General features: G+C 44.4%; 1 protein-coding gene and 1 long non-coding RNA gene across 2 annotated transcripts in view; one reads left to right on the forward strand and one right to left on the reverse strand.

The window, feature by feature from the left end:
* The window catches only part of LOC139167395 (uncharacterized), a 48392-nt gene extending 46578 nt beyond the window's left edge, over positions 1-1814 (reverse strand). Inside the window, exon 1 of the long non-coding RNA XR_011559123.1 lies at positions 1362-1814. This is a non-coding gene — a long non-coding RNA (uncharacterized lncRNA). The remainder of the gene's footprint in view (positions 1-1361) is intronic.
* Positions 1145-10912, forward strand: SPRY2 (sprouty RTK signaling antagonist 2). Its single transcript, XM_070751867.1, has 2 exons — positions 1145-2156; positions 9126-10912. Exon 2 carries the CDS (start codon positions 9177-9179, stop codon positions 10119-10121), a length of 945 nt encoding a protein of 314 aa, XP_070607968.1. The 5' UTR covers positions 1145-2156; positions 9126-9176; the 3' UTR covers positions 10122-10912.
* The last annotated feature ends 3540 nt before the right edge of the window (positions 10913-14452 follow it).

The following is a 14452-nucleotide window of genomic DNA, read 5'->3' on the forward strand; positions in this document are numbered from 1 at the left end:
ACAGAGAGGAGGGAGGGAGTGACAATGAGAGAAGACAGAAAGAGAATGAGACAGAGAGGAGGGAGATAAAGAATTAGAGAAAGGAGGAGGGGAGGGAGAGAGAATGAAGGAAGACAGAGAATGAGACAGAGAGAGAGGAGGAAAAGAGAGATAAAGGAGGGAGAGAGAATGAGGGAAGACAATGAGACACAGAGAGAGAGATGGAGGGAGAGAGAAAGAGAATGAGAGAGAAAGAAGGAGGGAGGGAGAGGGAAGGAGAGAGAGAGAGACAGATTGAAGGAGGGACAGAAAGAGAGAGAATGAGGTGGACAGACAGACACACATACATACACACAGAGAGATAGAGAGACTTTTTTCCTGAGCTTTTGAAGGTTCGAGTCCCCTCCTGTGCTTTTCCCCCTTTGTCCAAAATGTCACCGATTTTTTTTTTTTGGGGGGGGGGGGGTTTCAAACCACGTCTCCCTTTCCTTTCCATCCCTTGCCCCCTTTGCTCCCCCCCAAGCTTAAAAACGGGGCGTTTTAAGGGGGCAAAGAAGAATGCCCACTTATTTCTCTCTCCCCTTCCACCCCAGCCTCACCCGCACACTCCTTTCATTCCTGGGGGGCATCGGGGATTTCAGCGGCGTTTCCCCTCCAGCCGCCCCCAGCTGGAGGAAAGCAAAGGAAAGGAAAAGGAGCCGGGAGCGGGCTGCCTCCTCCAAGCGGGCCGCTGCTTCCCAACGCGCGAGTTTTTTTGCCAGTCTCCAAAAAAAAAAAAAAATTGCCCTGGCTTTTAAAAAAAAAGAAAAGAAAAAAAACCGGTGGAAATGAATGTAGCCCCCGCGCGAGCCAATGAGCGGAGACCGGATGCGCTATATCCTCCCAGGACAACAAACTGCTCTCTGTTCTTCCACCGATCCACATGACGCCATTCACTTTTGCTTTTGCCCAGAGATCACCCCTTGGCTACCCCTCCCTCCCTCCCTCCGGAAAGGAGGGGAAGAAGGCGGAGGGAGAGAGAGAGAGAGAGAGAGGGAAAAAAGGGGGAGGGGGAAAAAAGCCAGAGAAAGGAGGAGGAGGAGGGGGGAGCCAAAAAAAAAAACACACACCCAACCCACCCAACGCCGAAGCTCTTTTTTAAGAGACCGGATCTCGAACCTGCAAAAGAGAGAATCAACAAGCAAAGCAACAAGAAAGAACCAGCCGCTGGAGCCAAAAAAAAAAAAAATCCCCGCTGATTTTCCCCCCTCCCCTTTAAAACAACAGCGGCTCCCCCTCCCTTTTTTTTGCAATCAGTAAAGCTGCCTCGGGAGAGAGAGAGAGAGAAAGAGAGAAAGGAGAGAGAGAGAGAGGGAGAAAAAAAATTACACACACTCACGTACAGCACACAAACTCCGAGCGAGCGAGCAAGCGAGCCACCGATGCTGTTGGCTTGGTTTTCTTTCTTTCTTTTTTAAGCTACCCTTCCTTTCTTTTCCTATTTTAATTTTTTTGCAAAAGTTCGGAGTCCGAGGGGGAGGAAGACAACGATCCGACACCCCCCTCCAAAAAATAAAAAGCGACCTGGAAAAAAAACAATTCTGAGCAAGACTCCCTCCTCTAAGCCGATGCGGGAATCGTAATTTTTTAAACCCCCGTTTTATTTGTATGGTTATTGCTATTATTGTTTTTTCAAGGACCGCTTCGGTTGTCTTTGGCTGGCGCTCCTTTCGGCGGACTGGTGCAGGCGGAGAGGGGGGAAAAAGAAAAAAGTGGCTGCGAGAATGACGAATCGGCCTTTTCATTGAGAAAAAAAAGAAGAAGAAGAGAGGGGGAAGGAAGGAAGGAAGGGGAAAAAAGCGACAGGGAGATCGCGAAGGGGGAGCGAAATCCTCGCCGGATCCCGAAAGAAAAAGGGCGTGTTTGTTTGTTTTTTTTGCCTTGGTTTTTTTTTCTTACTTAAAAAAAATATATCCGTTGATTGTGGTGCAGCGGCGTGCGGCTGTGTCTGGCTTACGACTTGTTTTATATGTATTTTTTCCTCCTCTGGAGAAGAGAAGAGTGAAAGCCGACAGGAAAAGAGAGAGAGAGAAAAAAAACTTCCCAAGTTTTGCTGTGGATTTTTGTTTTCCTTTTCCCACCCTCCGTTTAAAAGGCGAAACCTTTTCGATGCTTTTCGCTGACAACCTGGACTCGAAGTGAGTTTGCAACCGGGGGGACGGACGGGGGAGACGGGACGCGTTTTCTTTCTTTCTTTCTTTCTTTCTTTCTTTCCTTCTTTCTTTCTTTCTTCTTCCTTCCTTTCTTTCCTTCTTCCTTCCTTTTTTGACTTTTGGGTTTGGATTTACTCGCCCACGGGAGTGAGAAAGAGGGAGGGAGAGAGAGTGCTCAGGGGTCATGGTGGAAAGGAAGGATAGAGAAAGAGGGGGAGATAGAGAGATAGAGCTCAGGGGTCGTGATGGAAAGGAAGGATAGAGAAAGAGGGGGAGATAGAGAGATAGAGCTCAGGGGTCGTGGTGGAAAGGAAGGATAGAGAAAGAGGGGGAGATAGAGAGATAGAGCTCAGGGGTCGTGGTGGAAAGGAAGGATAGAGAAAGAGGGGGAGATAGAGAGATAGAGCGCAGGGGTCATAGTGGAAAGGAAGGATAGAGAAAGGGGAAGATAGAGAGAGAGCTCGGGTTGTGGTGGAAAGGAAGGATTAGGGAAAGAGGGGAAAAGAGAGAGAGTGACTGCTCAGAAGTCATGGTGGAAAAGAAGGATGGAGAAAGAGAGGGAGATAGAGAGATAGAGTGTGCTCAGAGGCCATGGGGGAAAGAGAGAGGGGGCCAGAAGGCTTGGGGTCACCTCGCTTGTGCGGATCCAGCTTTGCCCTTCCTTTTCGCAAAGTGGAGAGAAAGAGAGAGAAAGAAGCTTGTCAAAGAAATGTGGGCTTCGGTGGAGGTGTTTCCCTGGATTGGGCTCCTTCTCCCAGGTTTGGGGAAACAGAGGCACAAGGGAACCTGGTGAGATGGCTTGGAAAAAGCACGCGGGGAGGGGATTTGCAGGTGCTGAAGGGTCCAATCCAGCTGCTGATCCTACTTTGGCTTTGCAAGCTTGGGGTAGCCCACCCATCCACCCTTGACCCGACCGCCAGTCCCCAAAGGGCAGAAAATCCACCTTTTTAAGCTCCCAAAGAGCTGCTTGCAAGGAGGAGCAACTCTTGTGCAAAAGCTTCCCCACTCCACACACACACATATCCTGGATCGGGATAGCAAAGTGCAGCCGGGCAGCTTTTGCAAAAAAAGTAGGCTCTGGCTAAAAATCTTTTTAGGGAATGGGGGGGCTTCCCAACCTGTCAACCTTGCATTTTCCTGCTGCCCAGATCCTGAAATCAGCTTTTGGGCTTAAACGGAAGGTTAACAACAACCACCACCACCCAAACTCCTCTAGTTGGGTGCAATTCGGAAGTGAGGGGATGTAAAAATCTGTTTTTAAATCTCTCTGCTGGAAAAGAGGAGCAAGGCCGCTGCCAAACCAACTTTGCAAAGCCACGCTGGTTGACATCCGCCCCCACCGCTTTCCTTTGCCTACTTTTATTTGTTTATTTATTTATTTTATTTGGAAAGGGGGACATTCCTTGGATTGGGAAACAGCTGGTCATCTCCCACCCCCTCAGTTTGGGCCATTTTCTAGCTGCCCTAGATATAACCTCCGGGCCCCCAACAAGGAGAGAGTTGGAAAGTGATAAGGAATGATGGAAGTTTTCAATGGCTTGGAAAGTTTGGTCTTTAATCTTGTCCTCTGATGTCCTTCCGTCTGTCAAAAAGGGACCTGGCTGGGTGCCTTGTCCATGTCCCCAAATATCGATGTTTGAGAGAGAGAGAGAGAGAGAATTGTTTAGAAAGTTCACAGTGGAAAGTGGGATTTTTATCCTATTATACCCTGTGAATAAACCTTGCTTTTTTGACACTGGCCGAAAAGCTACCTCGATCTAGTTTAAAAGAGACGTTTAACTGCTTTTTTTTTTCCTACCTGACATTCATAGAGAAATCCGTCTATTTGTAGACTAGGAAAAATGGAACTTTTGTCTTATGCATAGGTCAAGCTACATCCACTGCTGCCCCCATGGGCAATGATATTCTGTGTGTGTGTATTTTATTTATTTTGAGGGGGGGAGTTCACTTGCTGTTTTTTTCATGCCTTGATATGTATTTGTGCGTGAGAGAGAGTGAGCAGGGGGGGGGGAGAGATTGCTTGACATTTTATGCAGATCAAATCAAAGAGTGACTAGAGAGAGAATACTGCCTTTTAAAGCTTTCTCTCTGGGGCTCTGGGAGCAGAAAATAACATCCTATCCAAAGTAACACCCAGGGAGTCTTATAAGATTTAGGCCAGGTAGAGGAATATCATAAAGGAGAGCGAATACCTGACTTGGGGTTCCTGAATGGAGCTGCTATCTGGAAGGCTTTACATAAGCAGAGTGAGAGAGTCCTTGCTTGGGAAAAGAGAGAGCCAGCAAAGTTTTCCTGATAAGGCAATCTTATTAGTAGCCCCATCTCCCACCTCCGCCCAGCCAGAATGTTTCCTATTCATCTCCAGGTTGTTTGCGAGTGTTTTTTCTGCAAACTCAGGGCATGCTTTGGAATCAAACAAGTAGTGTAGTTTCCAAAAATCCTAGCCTTTCACCCTGCTTTATTTACATCTCATGTTTCCTCTGTGTATATATATATATATACACTGATAAAAAAAATAAAGGGAACACTTAAACGACACAATATAACTCCAAGTAAATCAAACTTCTGTGAAATCAAACTGTCCACTTAGGAAGCAACACTGATTGACAGTCAATTCCACATGCTGTTGTGCACATTCAACTTTGTACAGAACAAAGTATTCGATGAGAATATTTCATTCATTCAGATCTAGGATGTGTTGAGTGTTCCCCCTTTTTTTTGAGCAATATAAACACTGCTCAAAAAAAATAAAGGGAACACTTAAAAAACAGAATATAATTTCAAGTAAATCAAACTTATGTGAAATCCAACTGTCCACTTAGGAAGCAACACTGATTGACAGTCAATTTCACATGCTGTTGTGCAAATGGAATAATCAATGATAATATTACATTCATTCAGATTTAGGATGTGTTTTTTGAGTGTTCCCTTTATTTTTTTGAATAGTGTATATATATATATTTGAATCCTGAAATAAGCACTTGGCCTTATTGCCATGCACTTCCAAAGCCCGATTGGGCTTATTTTCAAGGAGATGTCTTATTTTGGGGGAAACCAGGTCTATGCAGAGGGAAAGTCTATAATAAGAGAAAGGGCTATGCTTGGGTTGCCAGGAGGAATAAGCTCAGGTGGAAAGTGGTCAACCTAATTGTTTTTAGGGCCAGCCTTTGCCACAGAAATCCTAAATCTATAATATGAAACCTCCAGGTTCCTGAATTTTCCCTCCATGCAGGGTTTTTTTTTAAAAAGCAACACCCTTTTTTATACGGTTATTGCAAAATAGGTCTCTACCTGACTTTCATCCAGCGGTAGCAGAGTTCTGTTTGTTCATGTTCTTAGAAGGCAAATTGAAGTCAGGATTTTAAGCCTGTCTCCAAAATGGCCTTTTTTGGGGGGTGGGAAGAGAATTAAATACTTTGCAAGCAAATGGCCACAAGATTGTGACCCTTTTCTTGCAGGGTTTCCCAGAAATAAATCCTGCAGAGTTTGCTGGACAGGCAGTGTTTGAATGCTTGTACATTCACAAATGTGCTCTGCTGAATTGCAGGGAATATAATAAAGGTTTAGCTTTGTTGTCTTTACCACCGGGAGGAAATTGTGCACCTTTGTGAAATAGATCTTGCTAAAATGTTGAGAAAATAAGAGATTTAGTTTTCTTCTCTCCTTCCCCCCCCCCTTCATTCCAGTTTGATATCTTTGTTACTCTGCGCATAGTTCATTGTGCTTCTGCAGCTAAGCAATATGCCTTTAGCAAAGCACAGTTTTTTAAGTTGGAGCAAGCGGTGTCACATGCTGTTCCTGGAATTGTGTGATTTATTGTTAATGTGTAGGATGTTTGCCCATGTAAAGCCAAACCACCTTTTCTGGCAATGTTCAGGAAGTGAATGGATTATCTCTGGGTGTTATGAATGCACAATGCAAACCCTGACAGTGCTTAGCATTGTAATGTTGGTACTTGCTGGCTTGGTGCTTTGAATTGCAAAGTGGGACACAAATGCAAAATTGAAAAGACAGGGAAGGTCTGTCGTTTTGGGTTTCTGGTTTTGGGGTTTTTTTCATCTCACACAAGACTAAGACACTCCGCGGCCTGCACTGGTTGCCGATCAGTTTCCGGTCACAATTCAAAGTGCTGGTAATGACCTATAAAGCCCTTCATGGCACCGGACCAGATTATCTCAGGGACCGCCTTTTGCTGCACGAATCCCAGCGACCAGTTAGGTCCCACAGAGTGGTTCTTCTCCGGGTCCCGTCAACTAAACAATGCCACTTGGCGGGACCCAGGGGAAGAGCCTTCTCTGTGGCGGCCCCAGCCCACTGGAACCAACTCCCCCCAGAGATTAGAATTGCCCCCACCCTCCTTGCCTTTCGTAAGCTACTTAAAACCCACCTCTGCCATCAGGCATGGGGGAACTGAGATACTCTTTCCCCCTAGGCCTTTACAATTTTATGCATGGTATGTCTGAATGTATGTTTGGTTTTTACTTTAATGGGTTTTTAATTGTTTTTACTATTGGATTATTGTGTATACTGTTCTATTATTGTTGTTAGCTGCCCCGAGTCTCCAGAGAGGGGCGGCATACAAATCCAATAAATCAAATCAAATCAAATCGAAGCAGAATACCTCTGGGATCGCCTTCTGCCACACGAATCCCAGCGGCCAATCAGGCCCACAGAGTTGGTCTTCTCTGGGTCCTGTCGACTAAACAATGCCATTTGGCAGGATCCAGGAGAAGAGCCTTCTCTGTGGCGGCCCCGGCCCTCTGGAATCAACTCTCCCTGGAGATTCGAATAGCCCCTACTCTTCCCGCCTTCAGCAAGATGTTGAAGACCTATCTATGTCACCAGGCATGGGGCGAATAACTATATTGTTCCCCCAGCACCACCTTTTTCTGACTGTAATATATGAGAATGGTGTGATTGGGTAGTAATGATCGTTTTTTAATACTATGGGTTTTAAATTGCTTTTTAACTTATATTGGATTTGTACTTTGTGTATTGTATTGCTGTTGTTGTGAGCCACCCCGAGTCTTCGGAGAGGGGCGGCATACAAATCTAATGAAACTTAAACTTAACTTAACTTAAAACTTAACCTCTAATAATACCCCCCAAAAAGTATGTGTTTATTCAAACAGCCTTGTTCCTGGCTGTCTTTCCTGCTACCGTTGCATAGAATTATTTCTTCTTTTCCTCTCGGCATTGCCTTCACGTTTTATGTGCTGCCAACATTTTTCTTAGATTGCCATATAGTCTCAGAGCTACTGTTCTGCTGGCTTCATTTTTCTCACAGAGCTTCGGGGCTACTTCCAGTAATTCTCGACTTACGACCACAAAATGAGCTCGGCATTTCCGTTGCTAAGCGAGGCGTGGTTCAGTTTTGCCCCATTTTGTGACTGTTTCTTGCCACTGTTGTTAAGTGAACTACTGCAGTTGTTAAGCTAGTAACCCGGTTGTAAAGTCAATCAAAATTCTTCACGTGGTCATAAGCCACTTTTTCAGAGTTGTTACTTTGAACGGTTACTAAATGAATGGTTGTAAGTCAAGGACTACTTGTATTATAACTCTACCACTTAAAGAGGATCAAGTTCCAGTTTTTCCCCACCCTAAATCCTCAATTTTGTATCTTATTTACAGAATAGGTTGCTTGAAATAACTGGGTCATACCTTTACTTAACTGTATGTAAAGTTTTTTCTACATGGGTCAAGAATTTGGAAAAAGCTCCGTCTGGAGCTTCATTCAGATGTAAACCCTAAAAGTAAAGTGAAGGAGATAGAGACAGATTTTCACTAAGTTCTTTGATCAGGATTGTGGGGTGAGCCAGATGCAGCTGCTTGGCTAGTGTCCACTTTAGAGAAATCTTAAGTTTGTGTCAATTGTGGAAAAGCTACAGACTAACTTACATGCAGGTCAATGTTGCTATTGAAAGTCATACCTCCAAGGAAGTATTGGAAGTAGTGATGCATTTCCAAACTTGACCCAATTCAGGTTAGCAAATAAAAGTTAGTTTACTTAAAGAAGGAGTCCCCAAATTTGGCCACTTTAAGACTTGTGGACTTCAATTCGGCTTTGGAACTCTGGCAGTTGAAGTCCACAAGTCTTAAAGTATTGGAAGTAGTGCTGCATTTCCATAAACTTGACCCAATTCAGGTTAGCAAATGAAAGTCACTTTCCTTAAAGCAAGGGTCTCCAACCTTGGCAACCTTAAGACTTACGGACTTCAACTCGGCTGAGGACCAGATTATCTCAGGGACCGCCTTCTGCTGCACGAATCCCAGCGGCCAGTTAGGTCCTACAGAGTGGGTCTTCTCCGGGTCCCGTCAACTAAACAATGCCACTTGGCGGGACCCGGGGGAAGAGCCTTCTCTGTGGCGGCCCTGGCCCTCTGGAACCAACTCCCCCCAGAAATTAGAATTGCCCCCACCCTCCTTGCCTTTCGTAAGCTACTTAAAACCCACCTCTGCCGTCAGGCATGGGGGAATTGCGATACTCTTTCTCCCTAGGCCTTTACAATTTTATGCATGGTATGTCTGTATGTATGTTTGGTTTTTATATTAATGAGTTTTTAATGGTTTTTAGTATTGGGTTATTATTTTACACTGTCTTATTATTGTTGTTAGCCGCCCCGAGTCTCCGGAGAGGGGCTGCATACAAATCCGATAGATAGATAGATAGATAGATAGATAGATAGATAGATAGATAGATAGATAGATAGATAGATAGATAGATAGATAGATAAAAATAAACTCTGGCAGTTGAAGTCCACAAGCCTTAAAGTTTCCAAGGTTGGAGACCTCTGCCTTGAAGCGTGTGTTTTATTTCAGGATCAAGACTTCAGTTGATTGACCTTACTTTCTGAGACTGGGTGTAAGTCTGTACCCAGTTTCATTGCCTGTCAAAGCAAACATCCACCCCTGGATAGGCAAAAGAAAAACTAACCCTCTCTTTCTTTCACTTAGGATTTCAGATGTGTTCTAAGCTTCCTGGAGTGATAGCTGTTGAGGATACTGATGGAGACGAGAGCTCAGAATGGCAGCGGGTTACAACCCTTGCTTCAAGGCCAGCATGACACCGGGAGACAATTTGGAGATTCTGACCTGAGGGATGTCCTAGCACAACAAGTTCACGTCTTGTCCTTGGACCAGATCAAGGCTATCCGAAACACGAATGAATACACGGAACCTCCTACAGTGGCTCCCCGACCGGGACTGAAGCCAGCGCCACGTCCAGCGGTCCAGCACAAGAGCGAAAGGCCGCATGACTTGACGGAGCAACGCCATCTCAACAGGCATCCCCATCCCCAGGTCCATGCTTCTTCTCAACTCCTGCTCTCCCGTTCCATCAGCACGGTCAGCAGCACTAGCTCCCGCAGTAGCACGAGGACCAGTACGAGTAGCAATTCGTCAGAACAGAGGCTCCTGGGATCGTCCTTGGGGACAGTGGTCGAGGGGATAATACGAGTACAGCCAAAATCGGAACTGAAGCCTCGGGAGCTGAAACCCGCCAGCAAAGAAAATTTGCATATGCATGCCTACCGCTGTGAGGACTGCGGGAAGTGTAAGTGTAAGGAGTGCACTTATCCGCGGACTCTTCCGTCCTGTTGGATCTGTGATAAGCAATGCCTTTGTTCAGCCCAGAATATGGTAGATTATGGGACCTGTGTCTGCTGCGTGAAGGGCCTTTTCTACCACTGCTCCAACGACGATGAGGACAACTGTGCCGATAACCCCTGTTCGTGTAGCCAGGCCCACTGTTGCACTCGGTGGTCCACCATGGGCGTTGTGTCTCTTGTTCTGCCTTGCTTGTGGTGTTACCTACCAGCCAAGGGTTGCCTTAAATTATGCCAGGGCTGTTACGACCAAGTCAACAGGCCAGGTTGTCGCTGTAAACAATCCAACACGGTTTGCTGTAAAGTTCCCAAAGTCCCACCCAGGAATATTGACAAGCCAACATAGCACCACTAATCGGGTAAACAAGGATGACGACAGAACATCAAGGGGGGGGCAACTAAGCGATCTATAACTGTGGCACTGTTTCTTGGTGGTGGGCAGCAATGAGAAAAGTACAACCTTGTGTAGACCCTTCTTAAGAATCCGCCCAGGGGAGATCCAGAATGGAATACGCTTGGCAACACCTAAAGTATTGCATAAGCTACAAGACTCAAAGCTACTTCTAAGCAAACCCGCGTGTTGTGCGTTTGTGTGTTTTTTAAAGGATTTAGTACACTTGTAAATTAGGAAACTACTTCAACCCACTCCTGATTATTTTCTGCCAGAGATGTGCTATATTTTTGTATATAGGATATTTTCAACTGTGAAAACACAAGTGTCATAGAAGCAAGTATGGTACACAGGTCACAAAATATTATACTAATATGTTGTACATTCAAAAGAATGTGAATCAATCCGTATGGCTTAGATTGTATTTTTTTTCTCCCCCTTATGGAAGCCCTTCAATGGCAAGACTCTGATTCTCTCTCTCTTTTTTTTTTTTTGCCCCTTTTTTGGACAGTTGCAGTAAAATGGAGTCTTTATTTTCTAATTTTTTTTTCAATATATTGTCTAGTGTAAAGAATATTTATTTGAAGTTTTATTATTTTATAAAAAAAATAAATATTTATTTTAAGAGGCATCTTACAAAATTTCACCCCTTTTTATGAGGATGCCACCATTGCTGCAAAATTAGGGGTGGAAAAAATACATATATTCCCTATAAAATAGAAAATATATTAACGTTTGAAATTAAACCGGGCTGTTTGTCATTTTTTTTTCACTCCCTACCCCTCAATTTCTTTGAACTGGGCAATTGTATCTAATTAGGATGTTTAGGGTAGGAGAAAGCAAATATCAAAGATATTTTTATAAGCCTTTGGACATCGGGATATTTTATTTTATTTTATTTATTTTGTCCAATACACAATAATACACAATGAAGGTAATAGAGGACACTTTCGAGGAAATAGAATTAGCGAAAGAATAGAAGAGAGAGTATGGGATAAAATAATCAATGAGAGAATAGAAGAAAGATATAGGGATATAAGAGAAGATATATGGGATATAGGAGAGACTATAGGACAGAGGTCGGAAGGCACACTAGTGCACTTATGCACACCCCTTACTGACCTCTTAGGAATCTGGAGAGGTCAACCGTGGACAGTCTAAGGGTAAAATGTTGGGGGTTAGGGGATGACACTACGGAGTCCGGTAATGAGTTCCACGCTTCAACAACTCTATTACTAAAGTCGTATTTTTTGCAGTCAAGTTTGGAGCGGTTAATATTGAGCTTGAATCTATTATGTGCTCTTGTGTTGTTGTGGTTGAAGCTGAAGTAAGAGTTAAATGATAAAGATTGTTAAAGAAAGATTGTTAGAAAAATTTAAGATCATCAGCAGTGCCAATATTACATCCAACCATGGCCTCTGTCAAAAAAAAATGCAATTGTACAGGTAGTCCTCAACTTACAACAGTTCACTTAGTGACTGTTCAAAGTTATAACAGAGATGAAAAAAGTGACTTATGACCATTTAGCATCTCGGTGGTCACATGATCAAAAATCAGATGCTTGGCATCTGATTCATATTTATGATGGCTACGACCTGACAAAATCAACGAAGAAGCCAGATTCACTTAACAACCTAACAGCTCCAGTGATTCGCTTAACAACGTTGGCAAGGAAATGTCGTAACATGGGGCAAAATTCACTGAGCAAATGTCTTACTTAGCAACAGAAGATTTGGGCTCAGTTGTGGTCGTACGTCCGAGGTCTGCCTCTATTTGATAACAATGTTTATTTCCCCCACTAATGACATTAAAATGGATGTGGAGCAATTACAGAATAACATAGCCTAGAACAGTGCTGGCGAACCTATGGCATGGGTGCCACAGGTGGCACGCGGAGCCATATTTGCTGGCACGCGAGCCATTGCCCTAGCTCAGCTCCAATGTGCGCCAGCCACCTGATTTTTGGCTCACACAGAAGCTCTGGGAGGGCGTTTTTGGCTTCCAAAGAGCCTCTGGAGTTATGGGAGAGGGCGTTTTGACCTCCCCCTGGCTCCAGGGAGGCCTTTGGAGCCTGGGGAGGACAAAACCCAAACCTACTGGGCCCACCAGTGTTGAGAAACAGGCCGTTTCTGGCTTCCGGCAGGCAGGGAAACTGTTTTCACCCTCCCCAGACATTAAATTATGGATATGGGCACTCATGGATGTTCACTAGCGCCCACGCATGCTCTTTCGGCACCTGAAGGAAAAAAGGTACGCCATCACTGGCCTAGAAAATTGGATTGTGTTTGTAGGTATGACACAAACCTACAAACCCACACTGCACAGCGGTAGTAAAACCGTAGCTGCATGTGCAGCTTTGGGAGTCTGGTATATGGATGTGTGTTTACTTCTGCGCATGCGCAGAAAGCAAAAAATTTGTGAGGGGACACATGTGCGTGAGAGATTTTGGCAATTTTTTGCTTCTGCACATACACGGAAGCCAAAAAAATCGCCTAAATCTCTCAAGCGCACTTGCAACCTCACAAGATTCCTACACATGCGCAGAAGCAAAATTTATCTGTGTGCATGCCAGCGACCCGAAGTTAAGCCCACAGCGCACTAGTAGCATACTAGTAGCAGTGGTAAGTAGTGATGGGCGAACCGAACCCGCACAATTTGGGTCCATATCGAATTTTGCGGTGTTCAGTATGCCGAACACGAATCCAAATTTTTTTGAAACTTTGGGCAAAGTTCGGGGTCGCGTTCGGCATTCGGAGCTTTGACGTCAGCGGCAGGTTGCTAAGGACACTAAGGTGATCACTTCCTGGATTCCATGGAATCCAGGAAGTGATCACCTTGGCGTCCTTAGCAACCTGCCGGTATACGTGACGTCAAAGCTCCCCCCCCCCAGAATCTCTTGGTGGGATTCCCCGTTCGGGTTCGGTTCGGGTTCAGTTCAGGTTCGGCCGAATTTTGCGTAAAGTTCGTCCGAACTTGCCGAACCCGAACACCGTAGGGTTCGCCCACCACTAGTGGTAAGTAGCCACCCCTGCCTGACTTATCATTTTCAATAGATATAAACCATGCCTTCCTTTGGATTCATTATTTAGCCAGGCCTAGTTTGTGAAAAGTACAAAAAATAAATAAATTCTATGCAAAGAATAGAAAAGCCAGAAGCAAAAGAATTTTTTTTCCCCCTGGAAATCTGAATACACTTTACCGCGTTTTCCTGAAAGTAAGATCTTATCTTATATTTTTTGGAACCCTGAAATAAGCACTTGGCCTTGTTGTCATGCACTCAAAAAAGCCCAATTGGGCTTATTATCAGGGGATGTCTTATTTGGGGGAAAATGGGGTAGTTTAGACCAGGTTTCTGGTTGATACATCATTGCTAGAGCTACCTCTGCCTAGGTAAATGTCCTGTTTCCAAGGTTCTCACAGGAAAACAAAATTAAGGCTTCCAGTATTAACAATCTTTTTGTCTCTTCAAAGGCTGGACTTCCAAGTCCATAGTGCTGATTATTACACAGACAATAAGTAAATAAAACCTGGCACAAGTGTTTGTATTACAGCTGGCTGGGGAATTCTGGGAGTTGAAGTCCAAATATCTTCAAGTTGCCAAGATTGGGAAACACTGTATTGGAGAGAGAGAAGTGAGATTGTTATTTTTATGAAATCAGCAGTATTGAAGTGCCTTCGTTGTCTTTTCCAAACTGAAGAATGTCCTCATGATTGTGTTGTTTGGATCACAACAGAAAGTCTGGAAAGGAATTGGGGGAAATTCTCATTCCGGTCGTGGATAATGAGATGCCTTATGAATTAAATTCGCAAGTGGGTGCAGAAATGTGGCCTGTACTGTAAATTACTGGTGCAGTTACATACCGCCGTTTATTTGCACATGGACATTCCATGTTTGAAGAGTGGAATTGAAGCGTACCAGAGATGATTGTTTGGGTATGATAAAATCAGTCTTATCTTTTGGCAGCTGAAGCTGTTGACACATTTTATGCCTAACAGAACAGTTTTGCAAGCCATTGGCTTCCTTGTGTGTTGTCTTTCCTCTCCCAACATCTTCAGCCAACATGGGGCAATTCTGCAAAGTCGAAGTTGGATGTATGACTTCACACAACAAAGTGCTTCTGTTGATACAACCTGGGGCATTTGGTGACACCTGAAAGAATAACAGAATAAGGGAGTTGGAAGGACCTTGGAGATCTTCTAGTCCAGCCCCCTGTATACCATTTCAGATCCATCTTTCTCCAATATTAAAAGCCTCCAATCTTGGAGCACCCCTAACTTCTAAAGGC

Source organism: Erythrolamprus reginae, chromosome 4 (genome assembly GCF_031021105.1).
Source record: "Erythrolamprus reginae isolate rEryReg1 chromosome 4, rEryReg1.hap1, whole genome shotgun sequence".
In the NCBI taxonomy this organism is placed as follows: domain Eukaryota; kingdom Metazoa; phylum Chordata; class Lepidosauria; order Squamata; family Dipsadidae; genus Erythrolamprus; species Erythrolamprus reginae.

What these genes read in the sequence shown, in the direction of transcription:
- SPRY2 (XM_070751867.1), top strand. Translation starts at nt 9,177, where the DNA reads ATGGAGACGAGAGCTCAGAATGGCAGCGGGTTACAACCCTTGCTTCAA.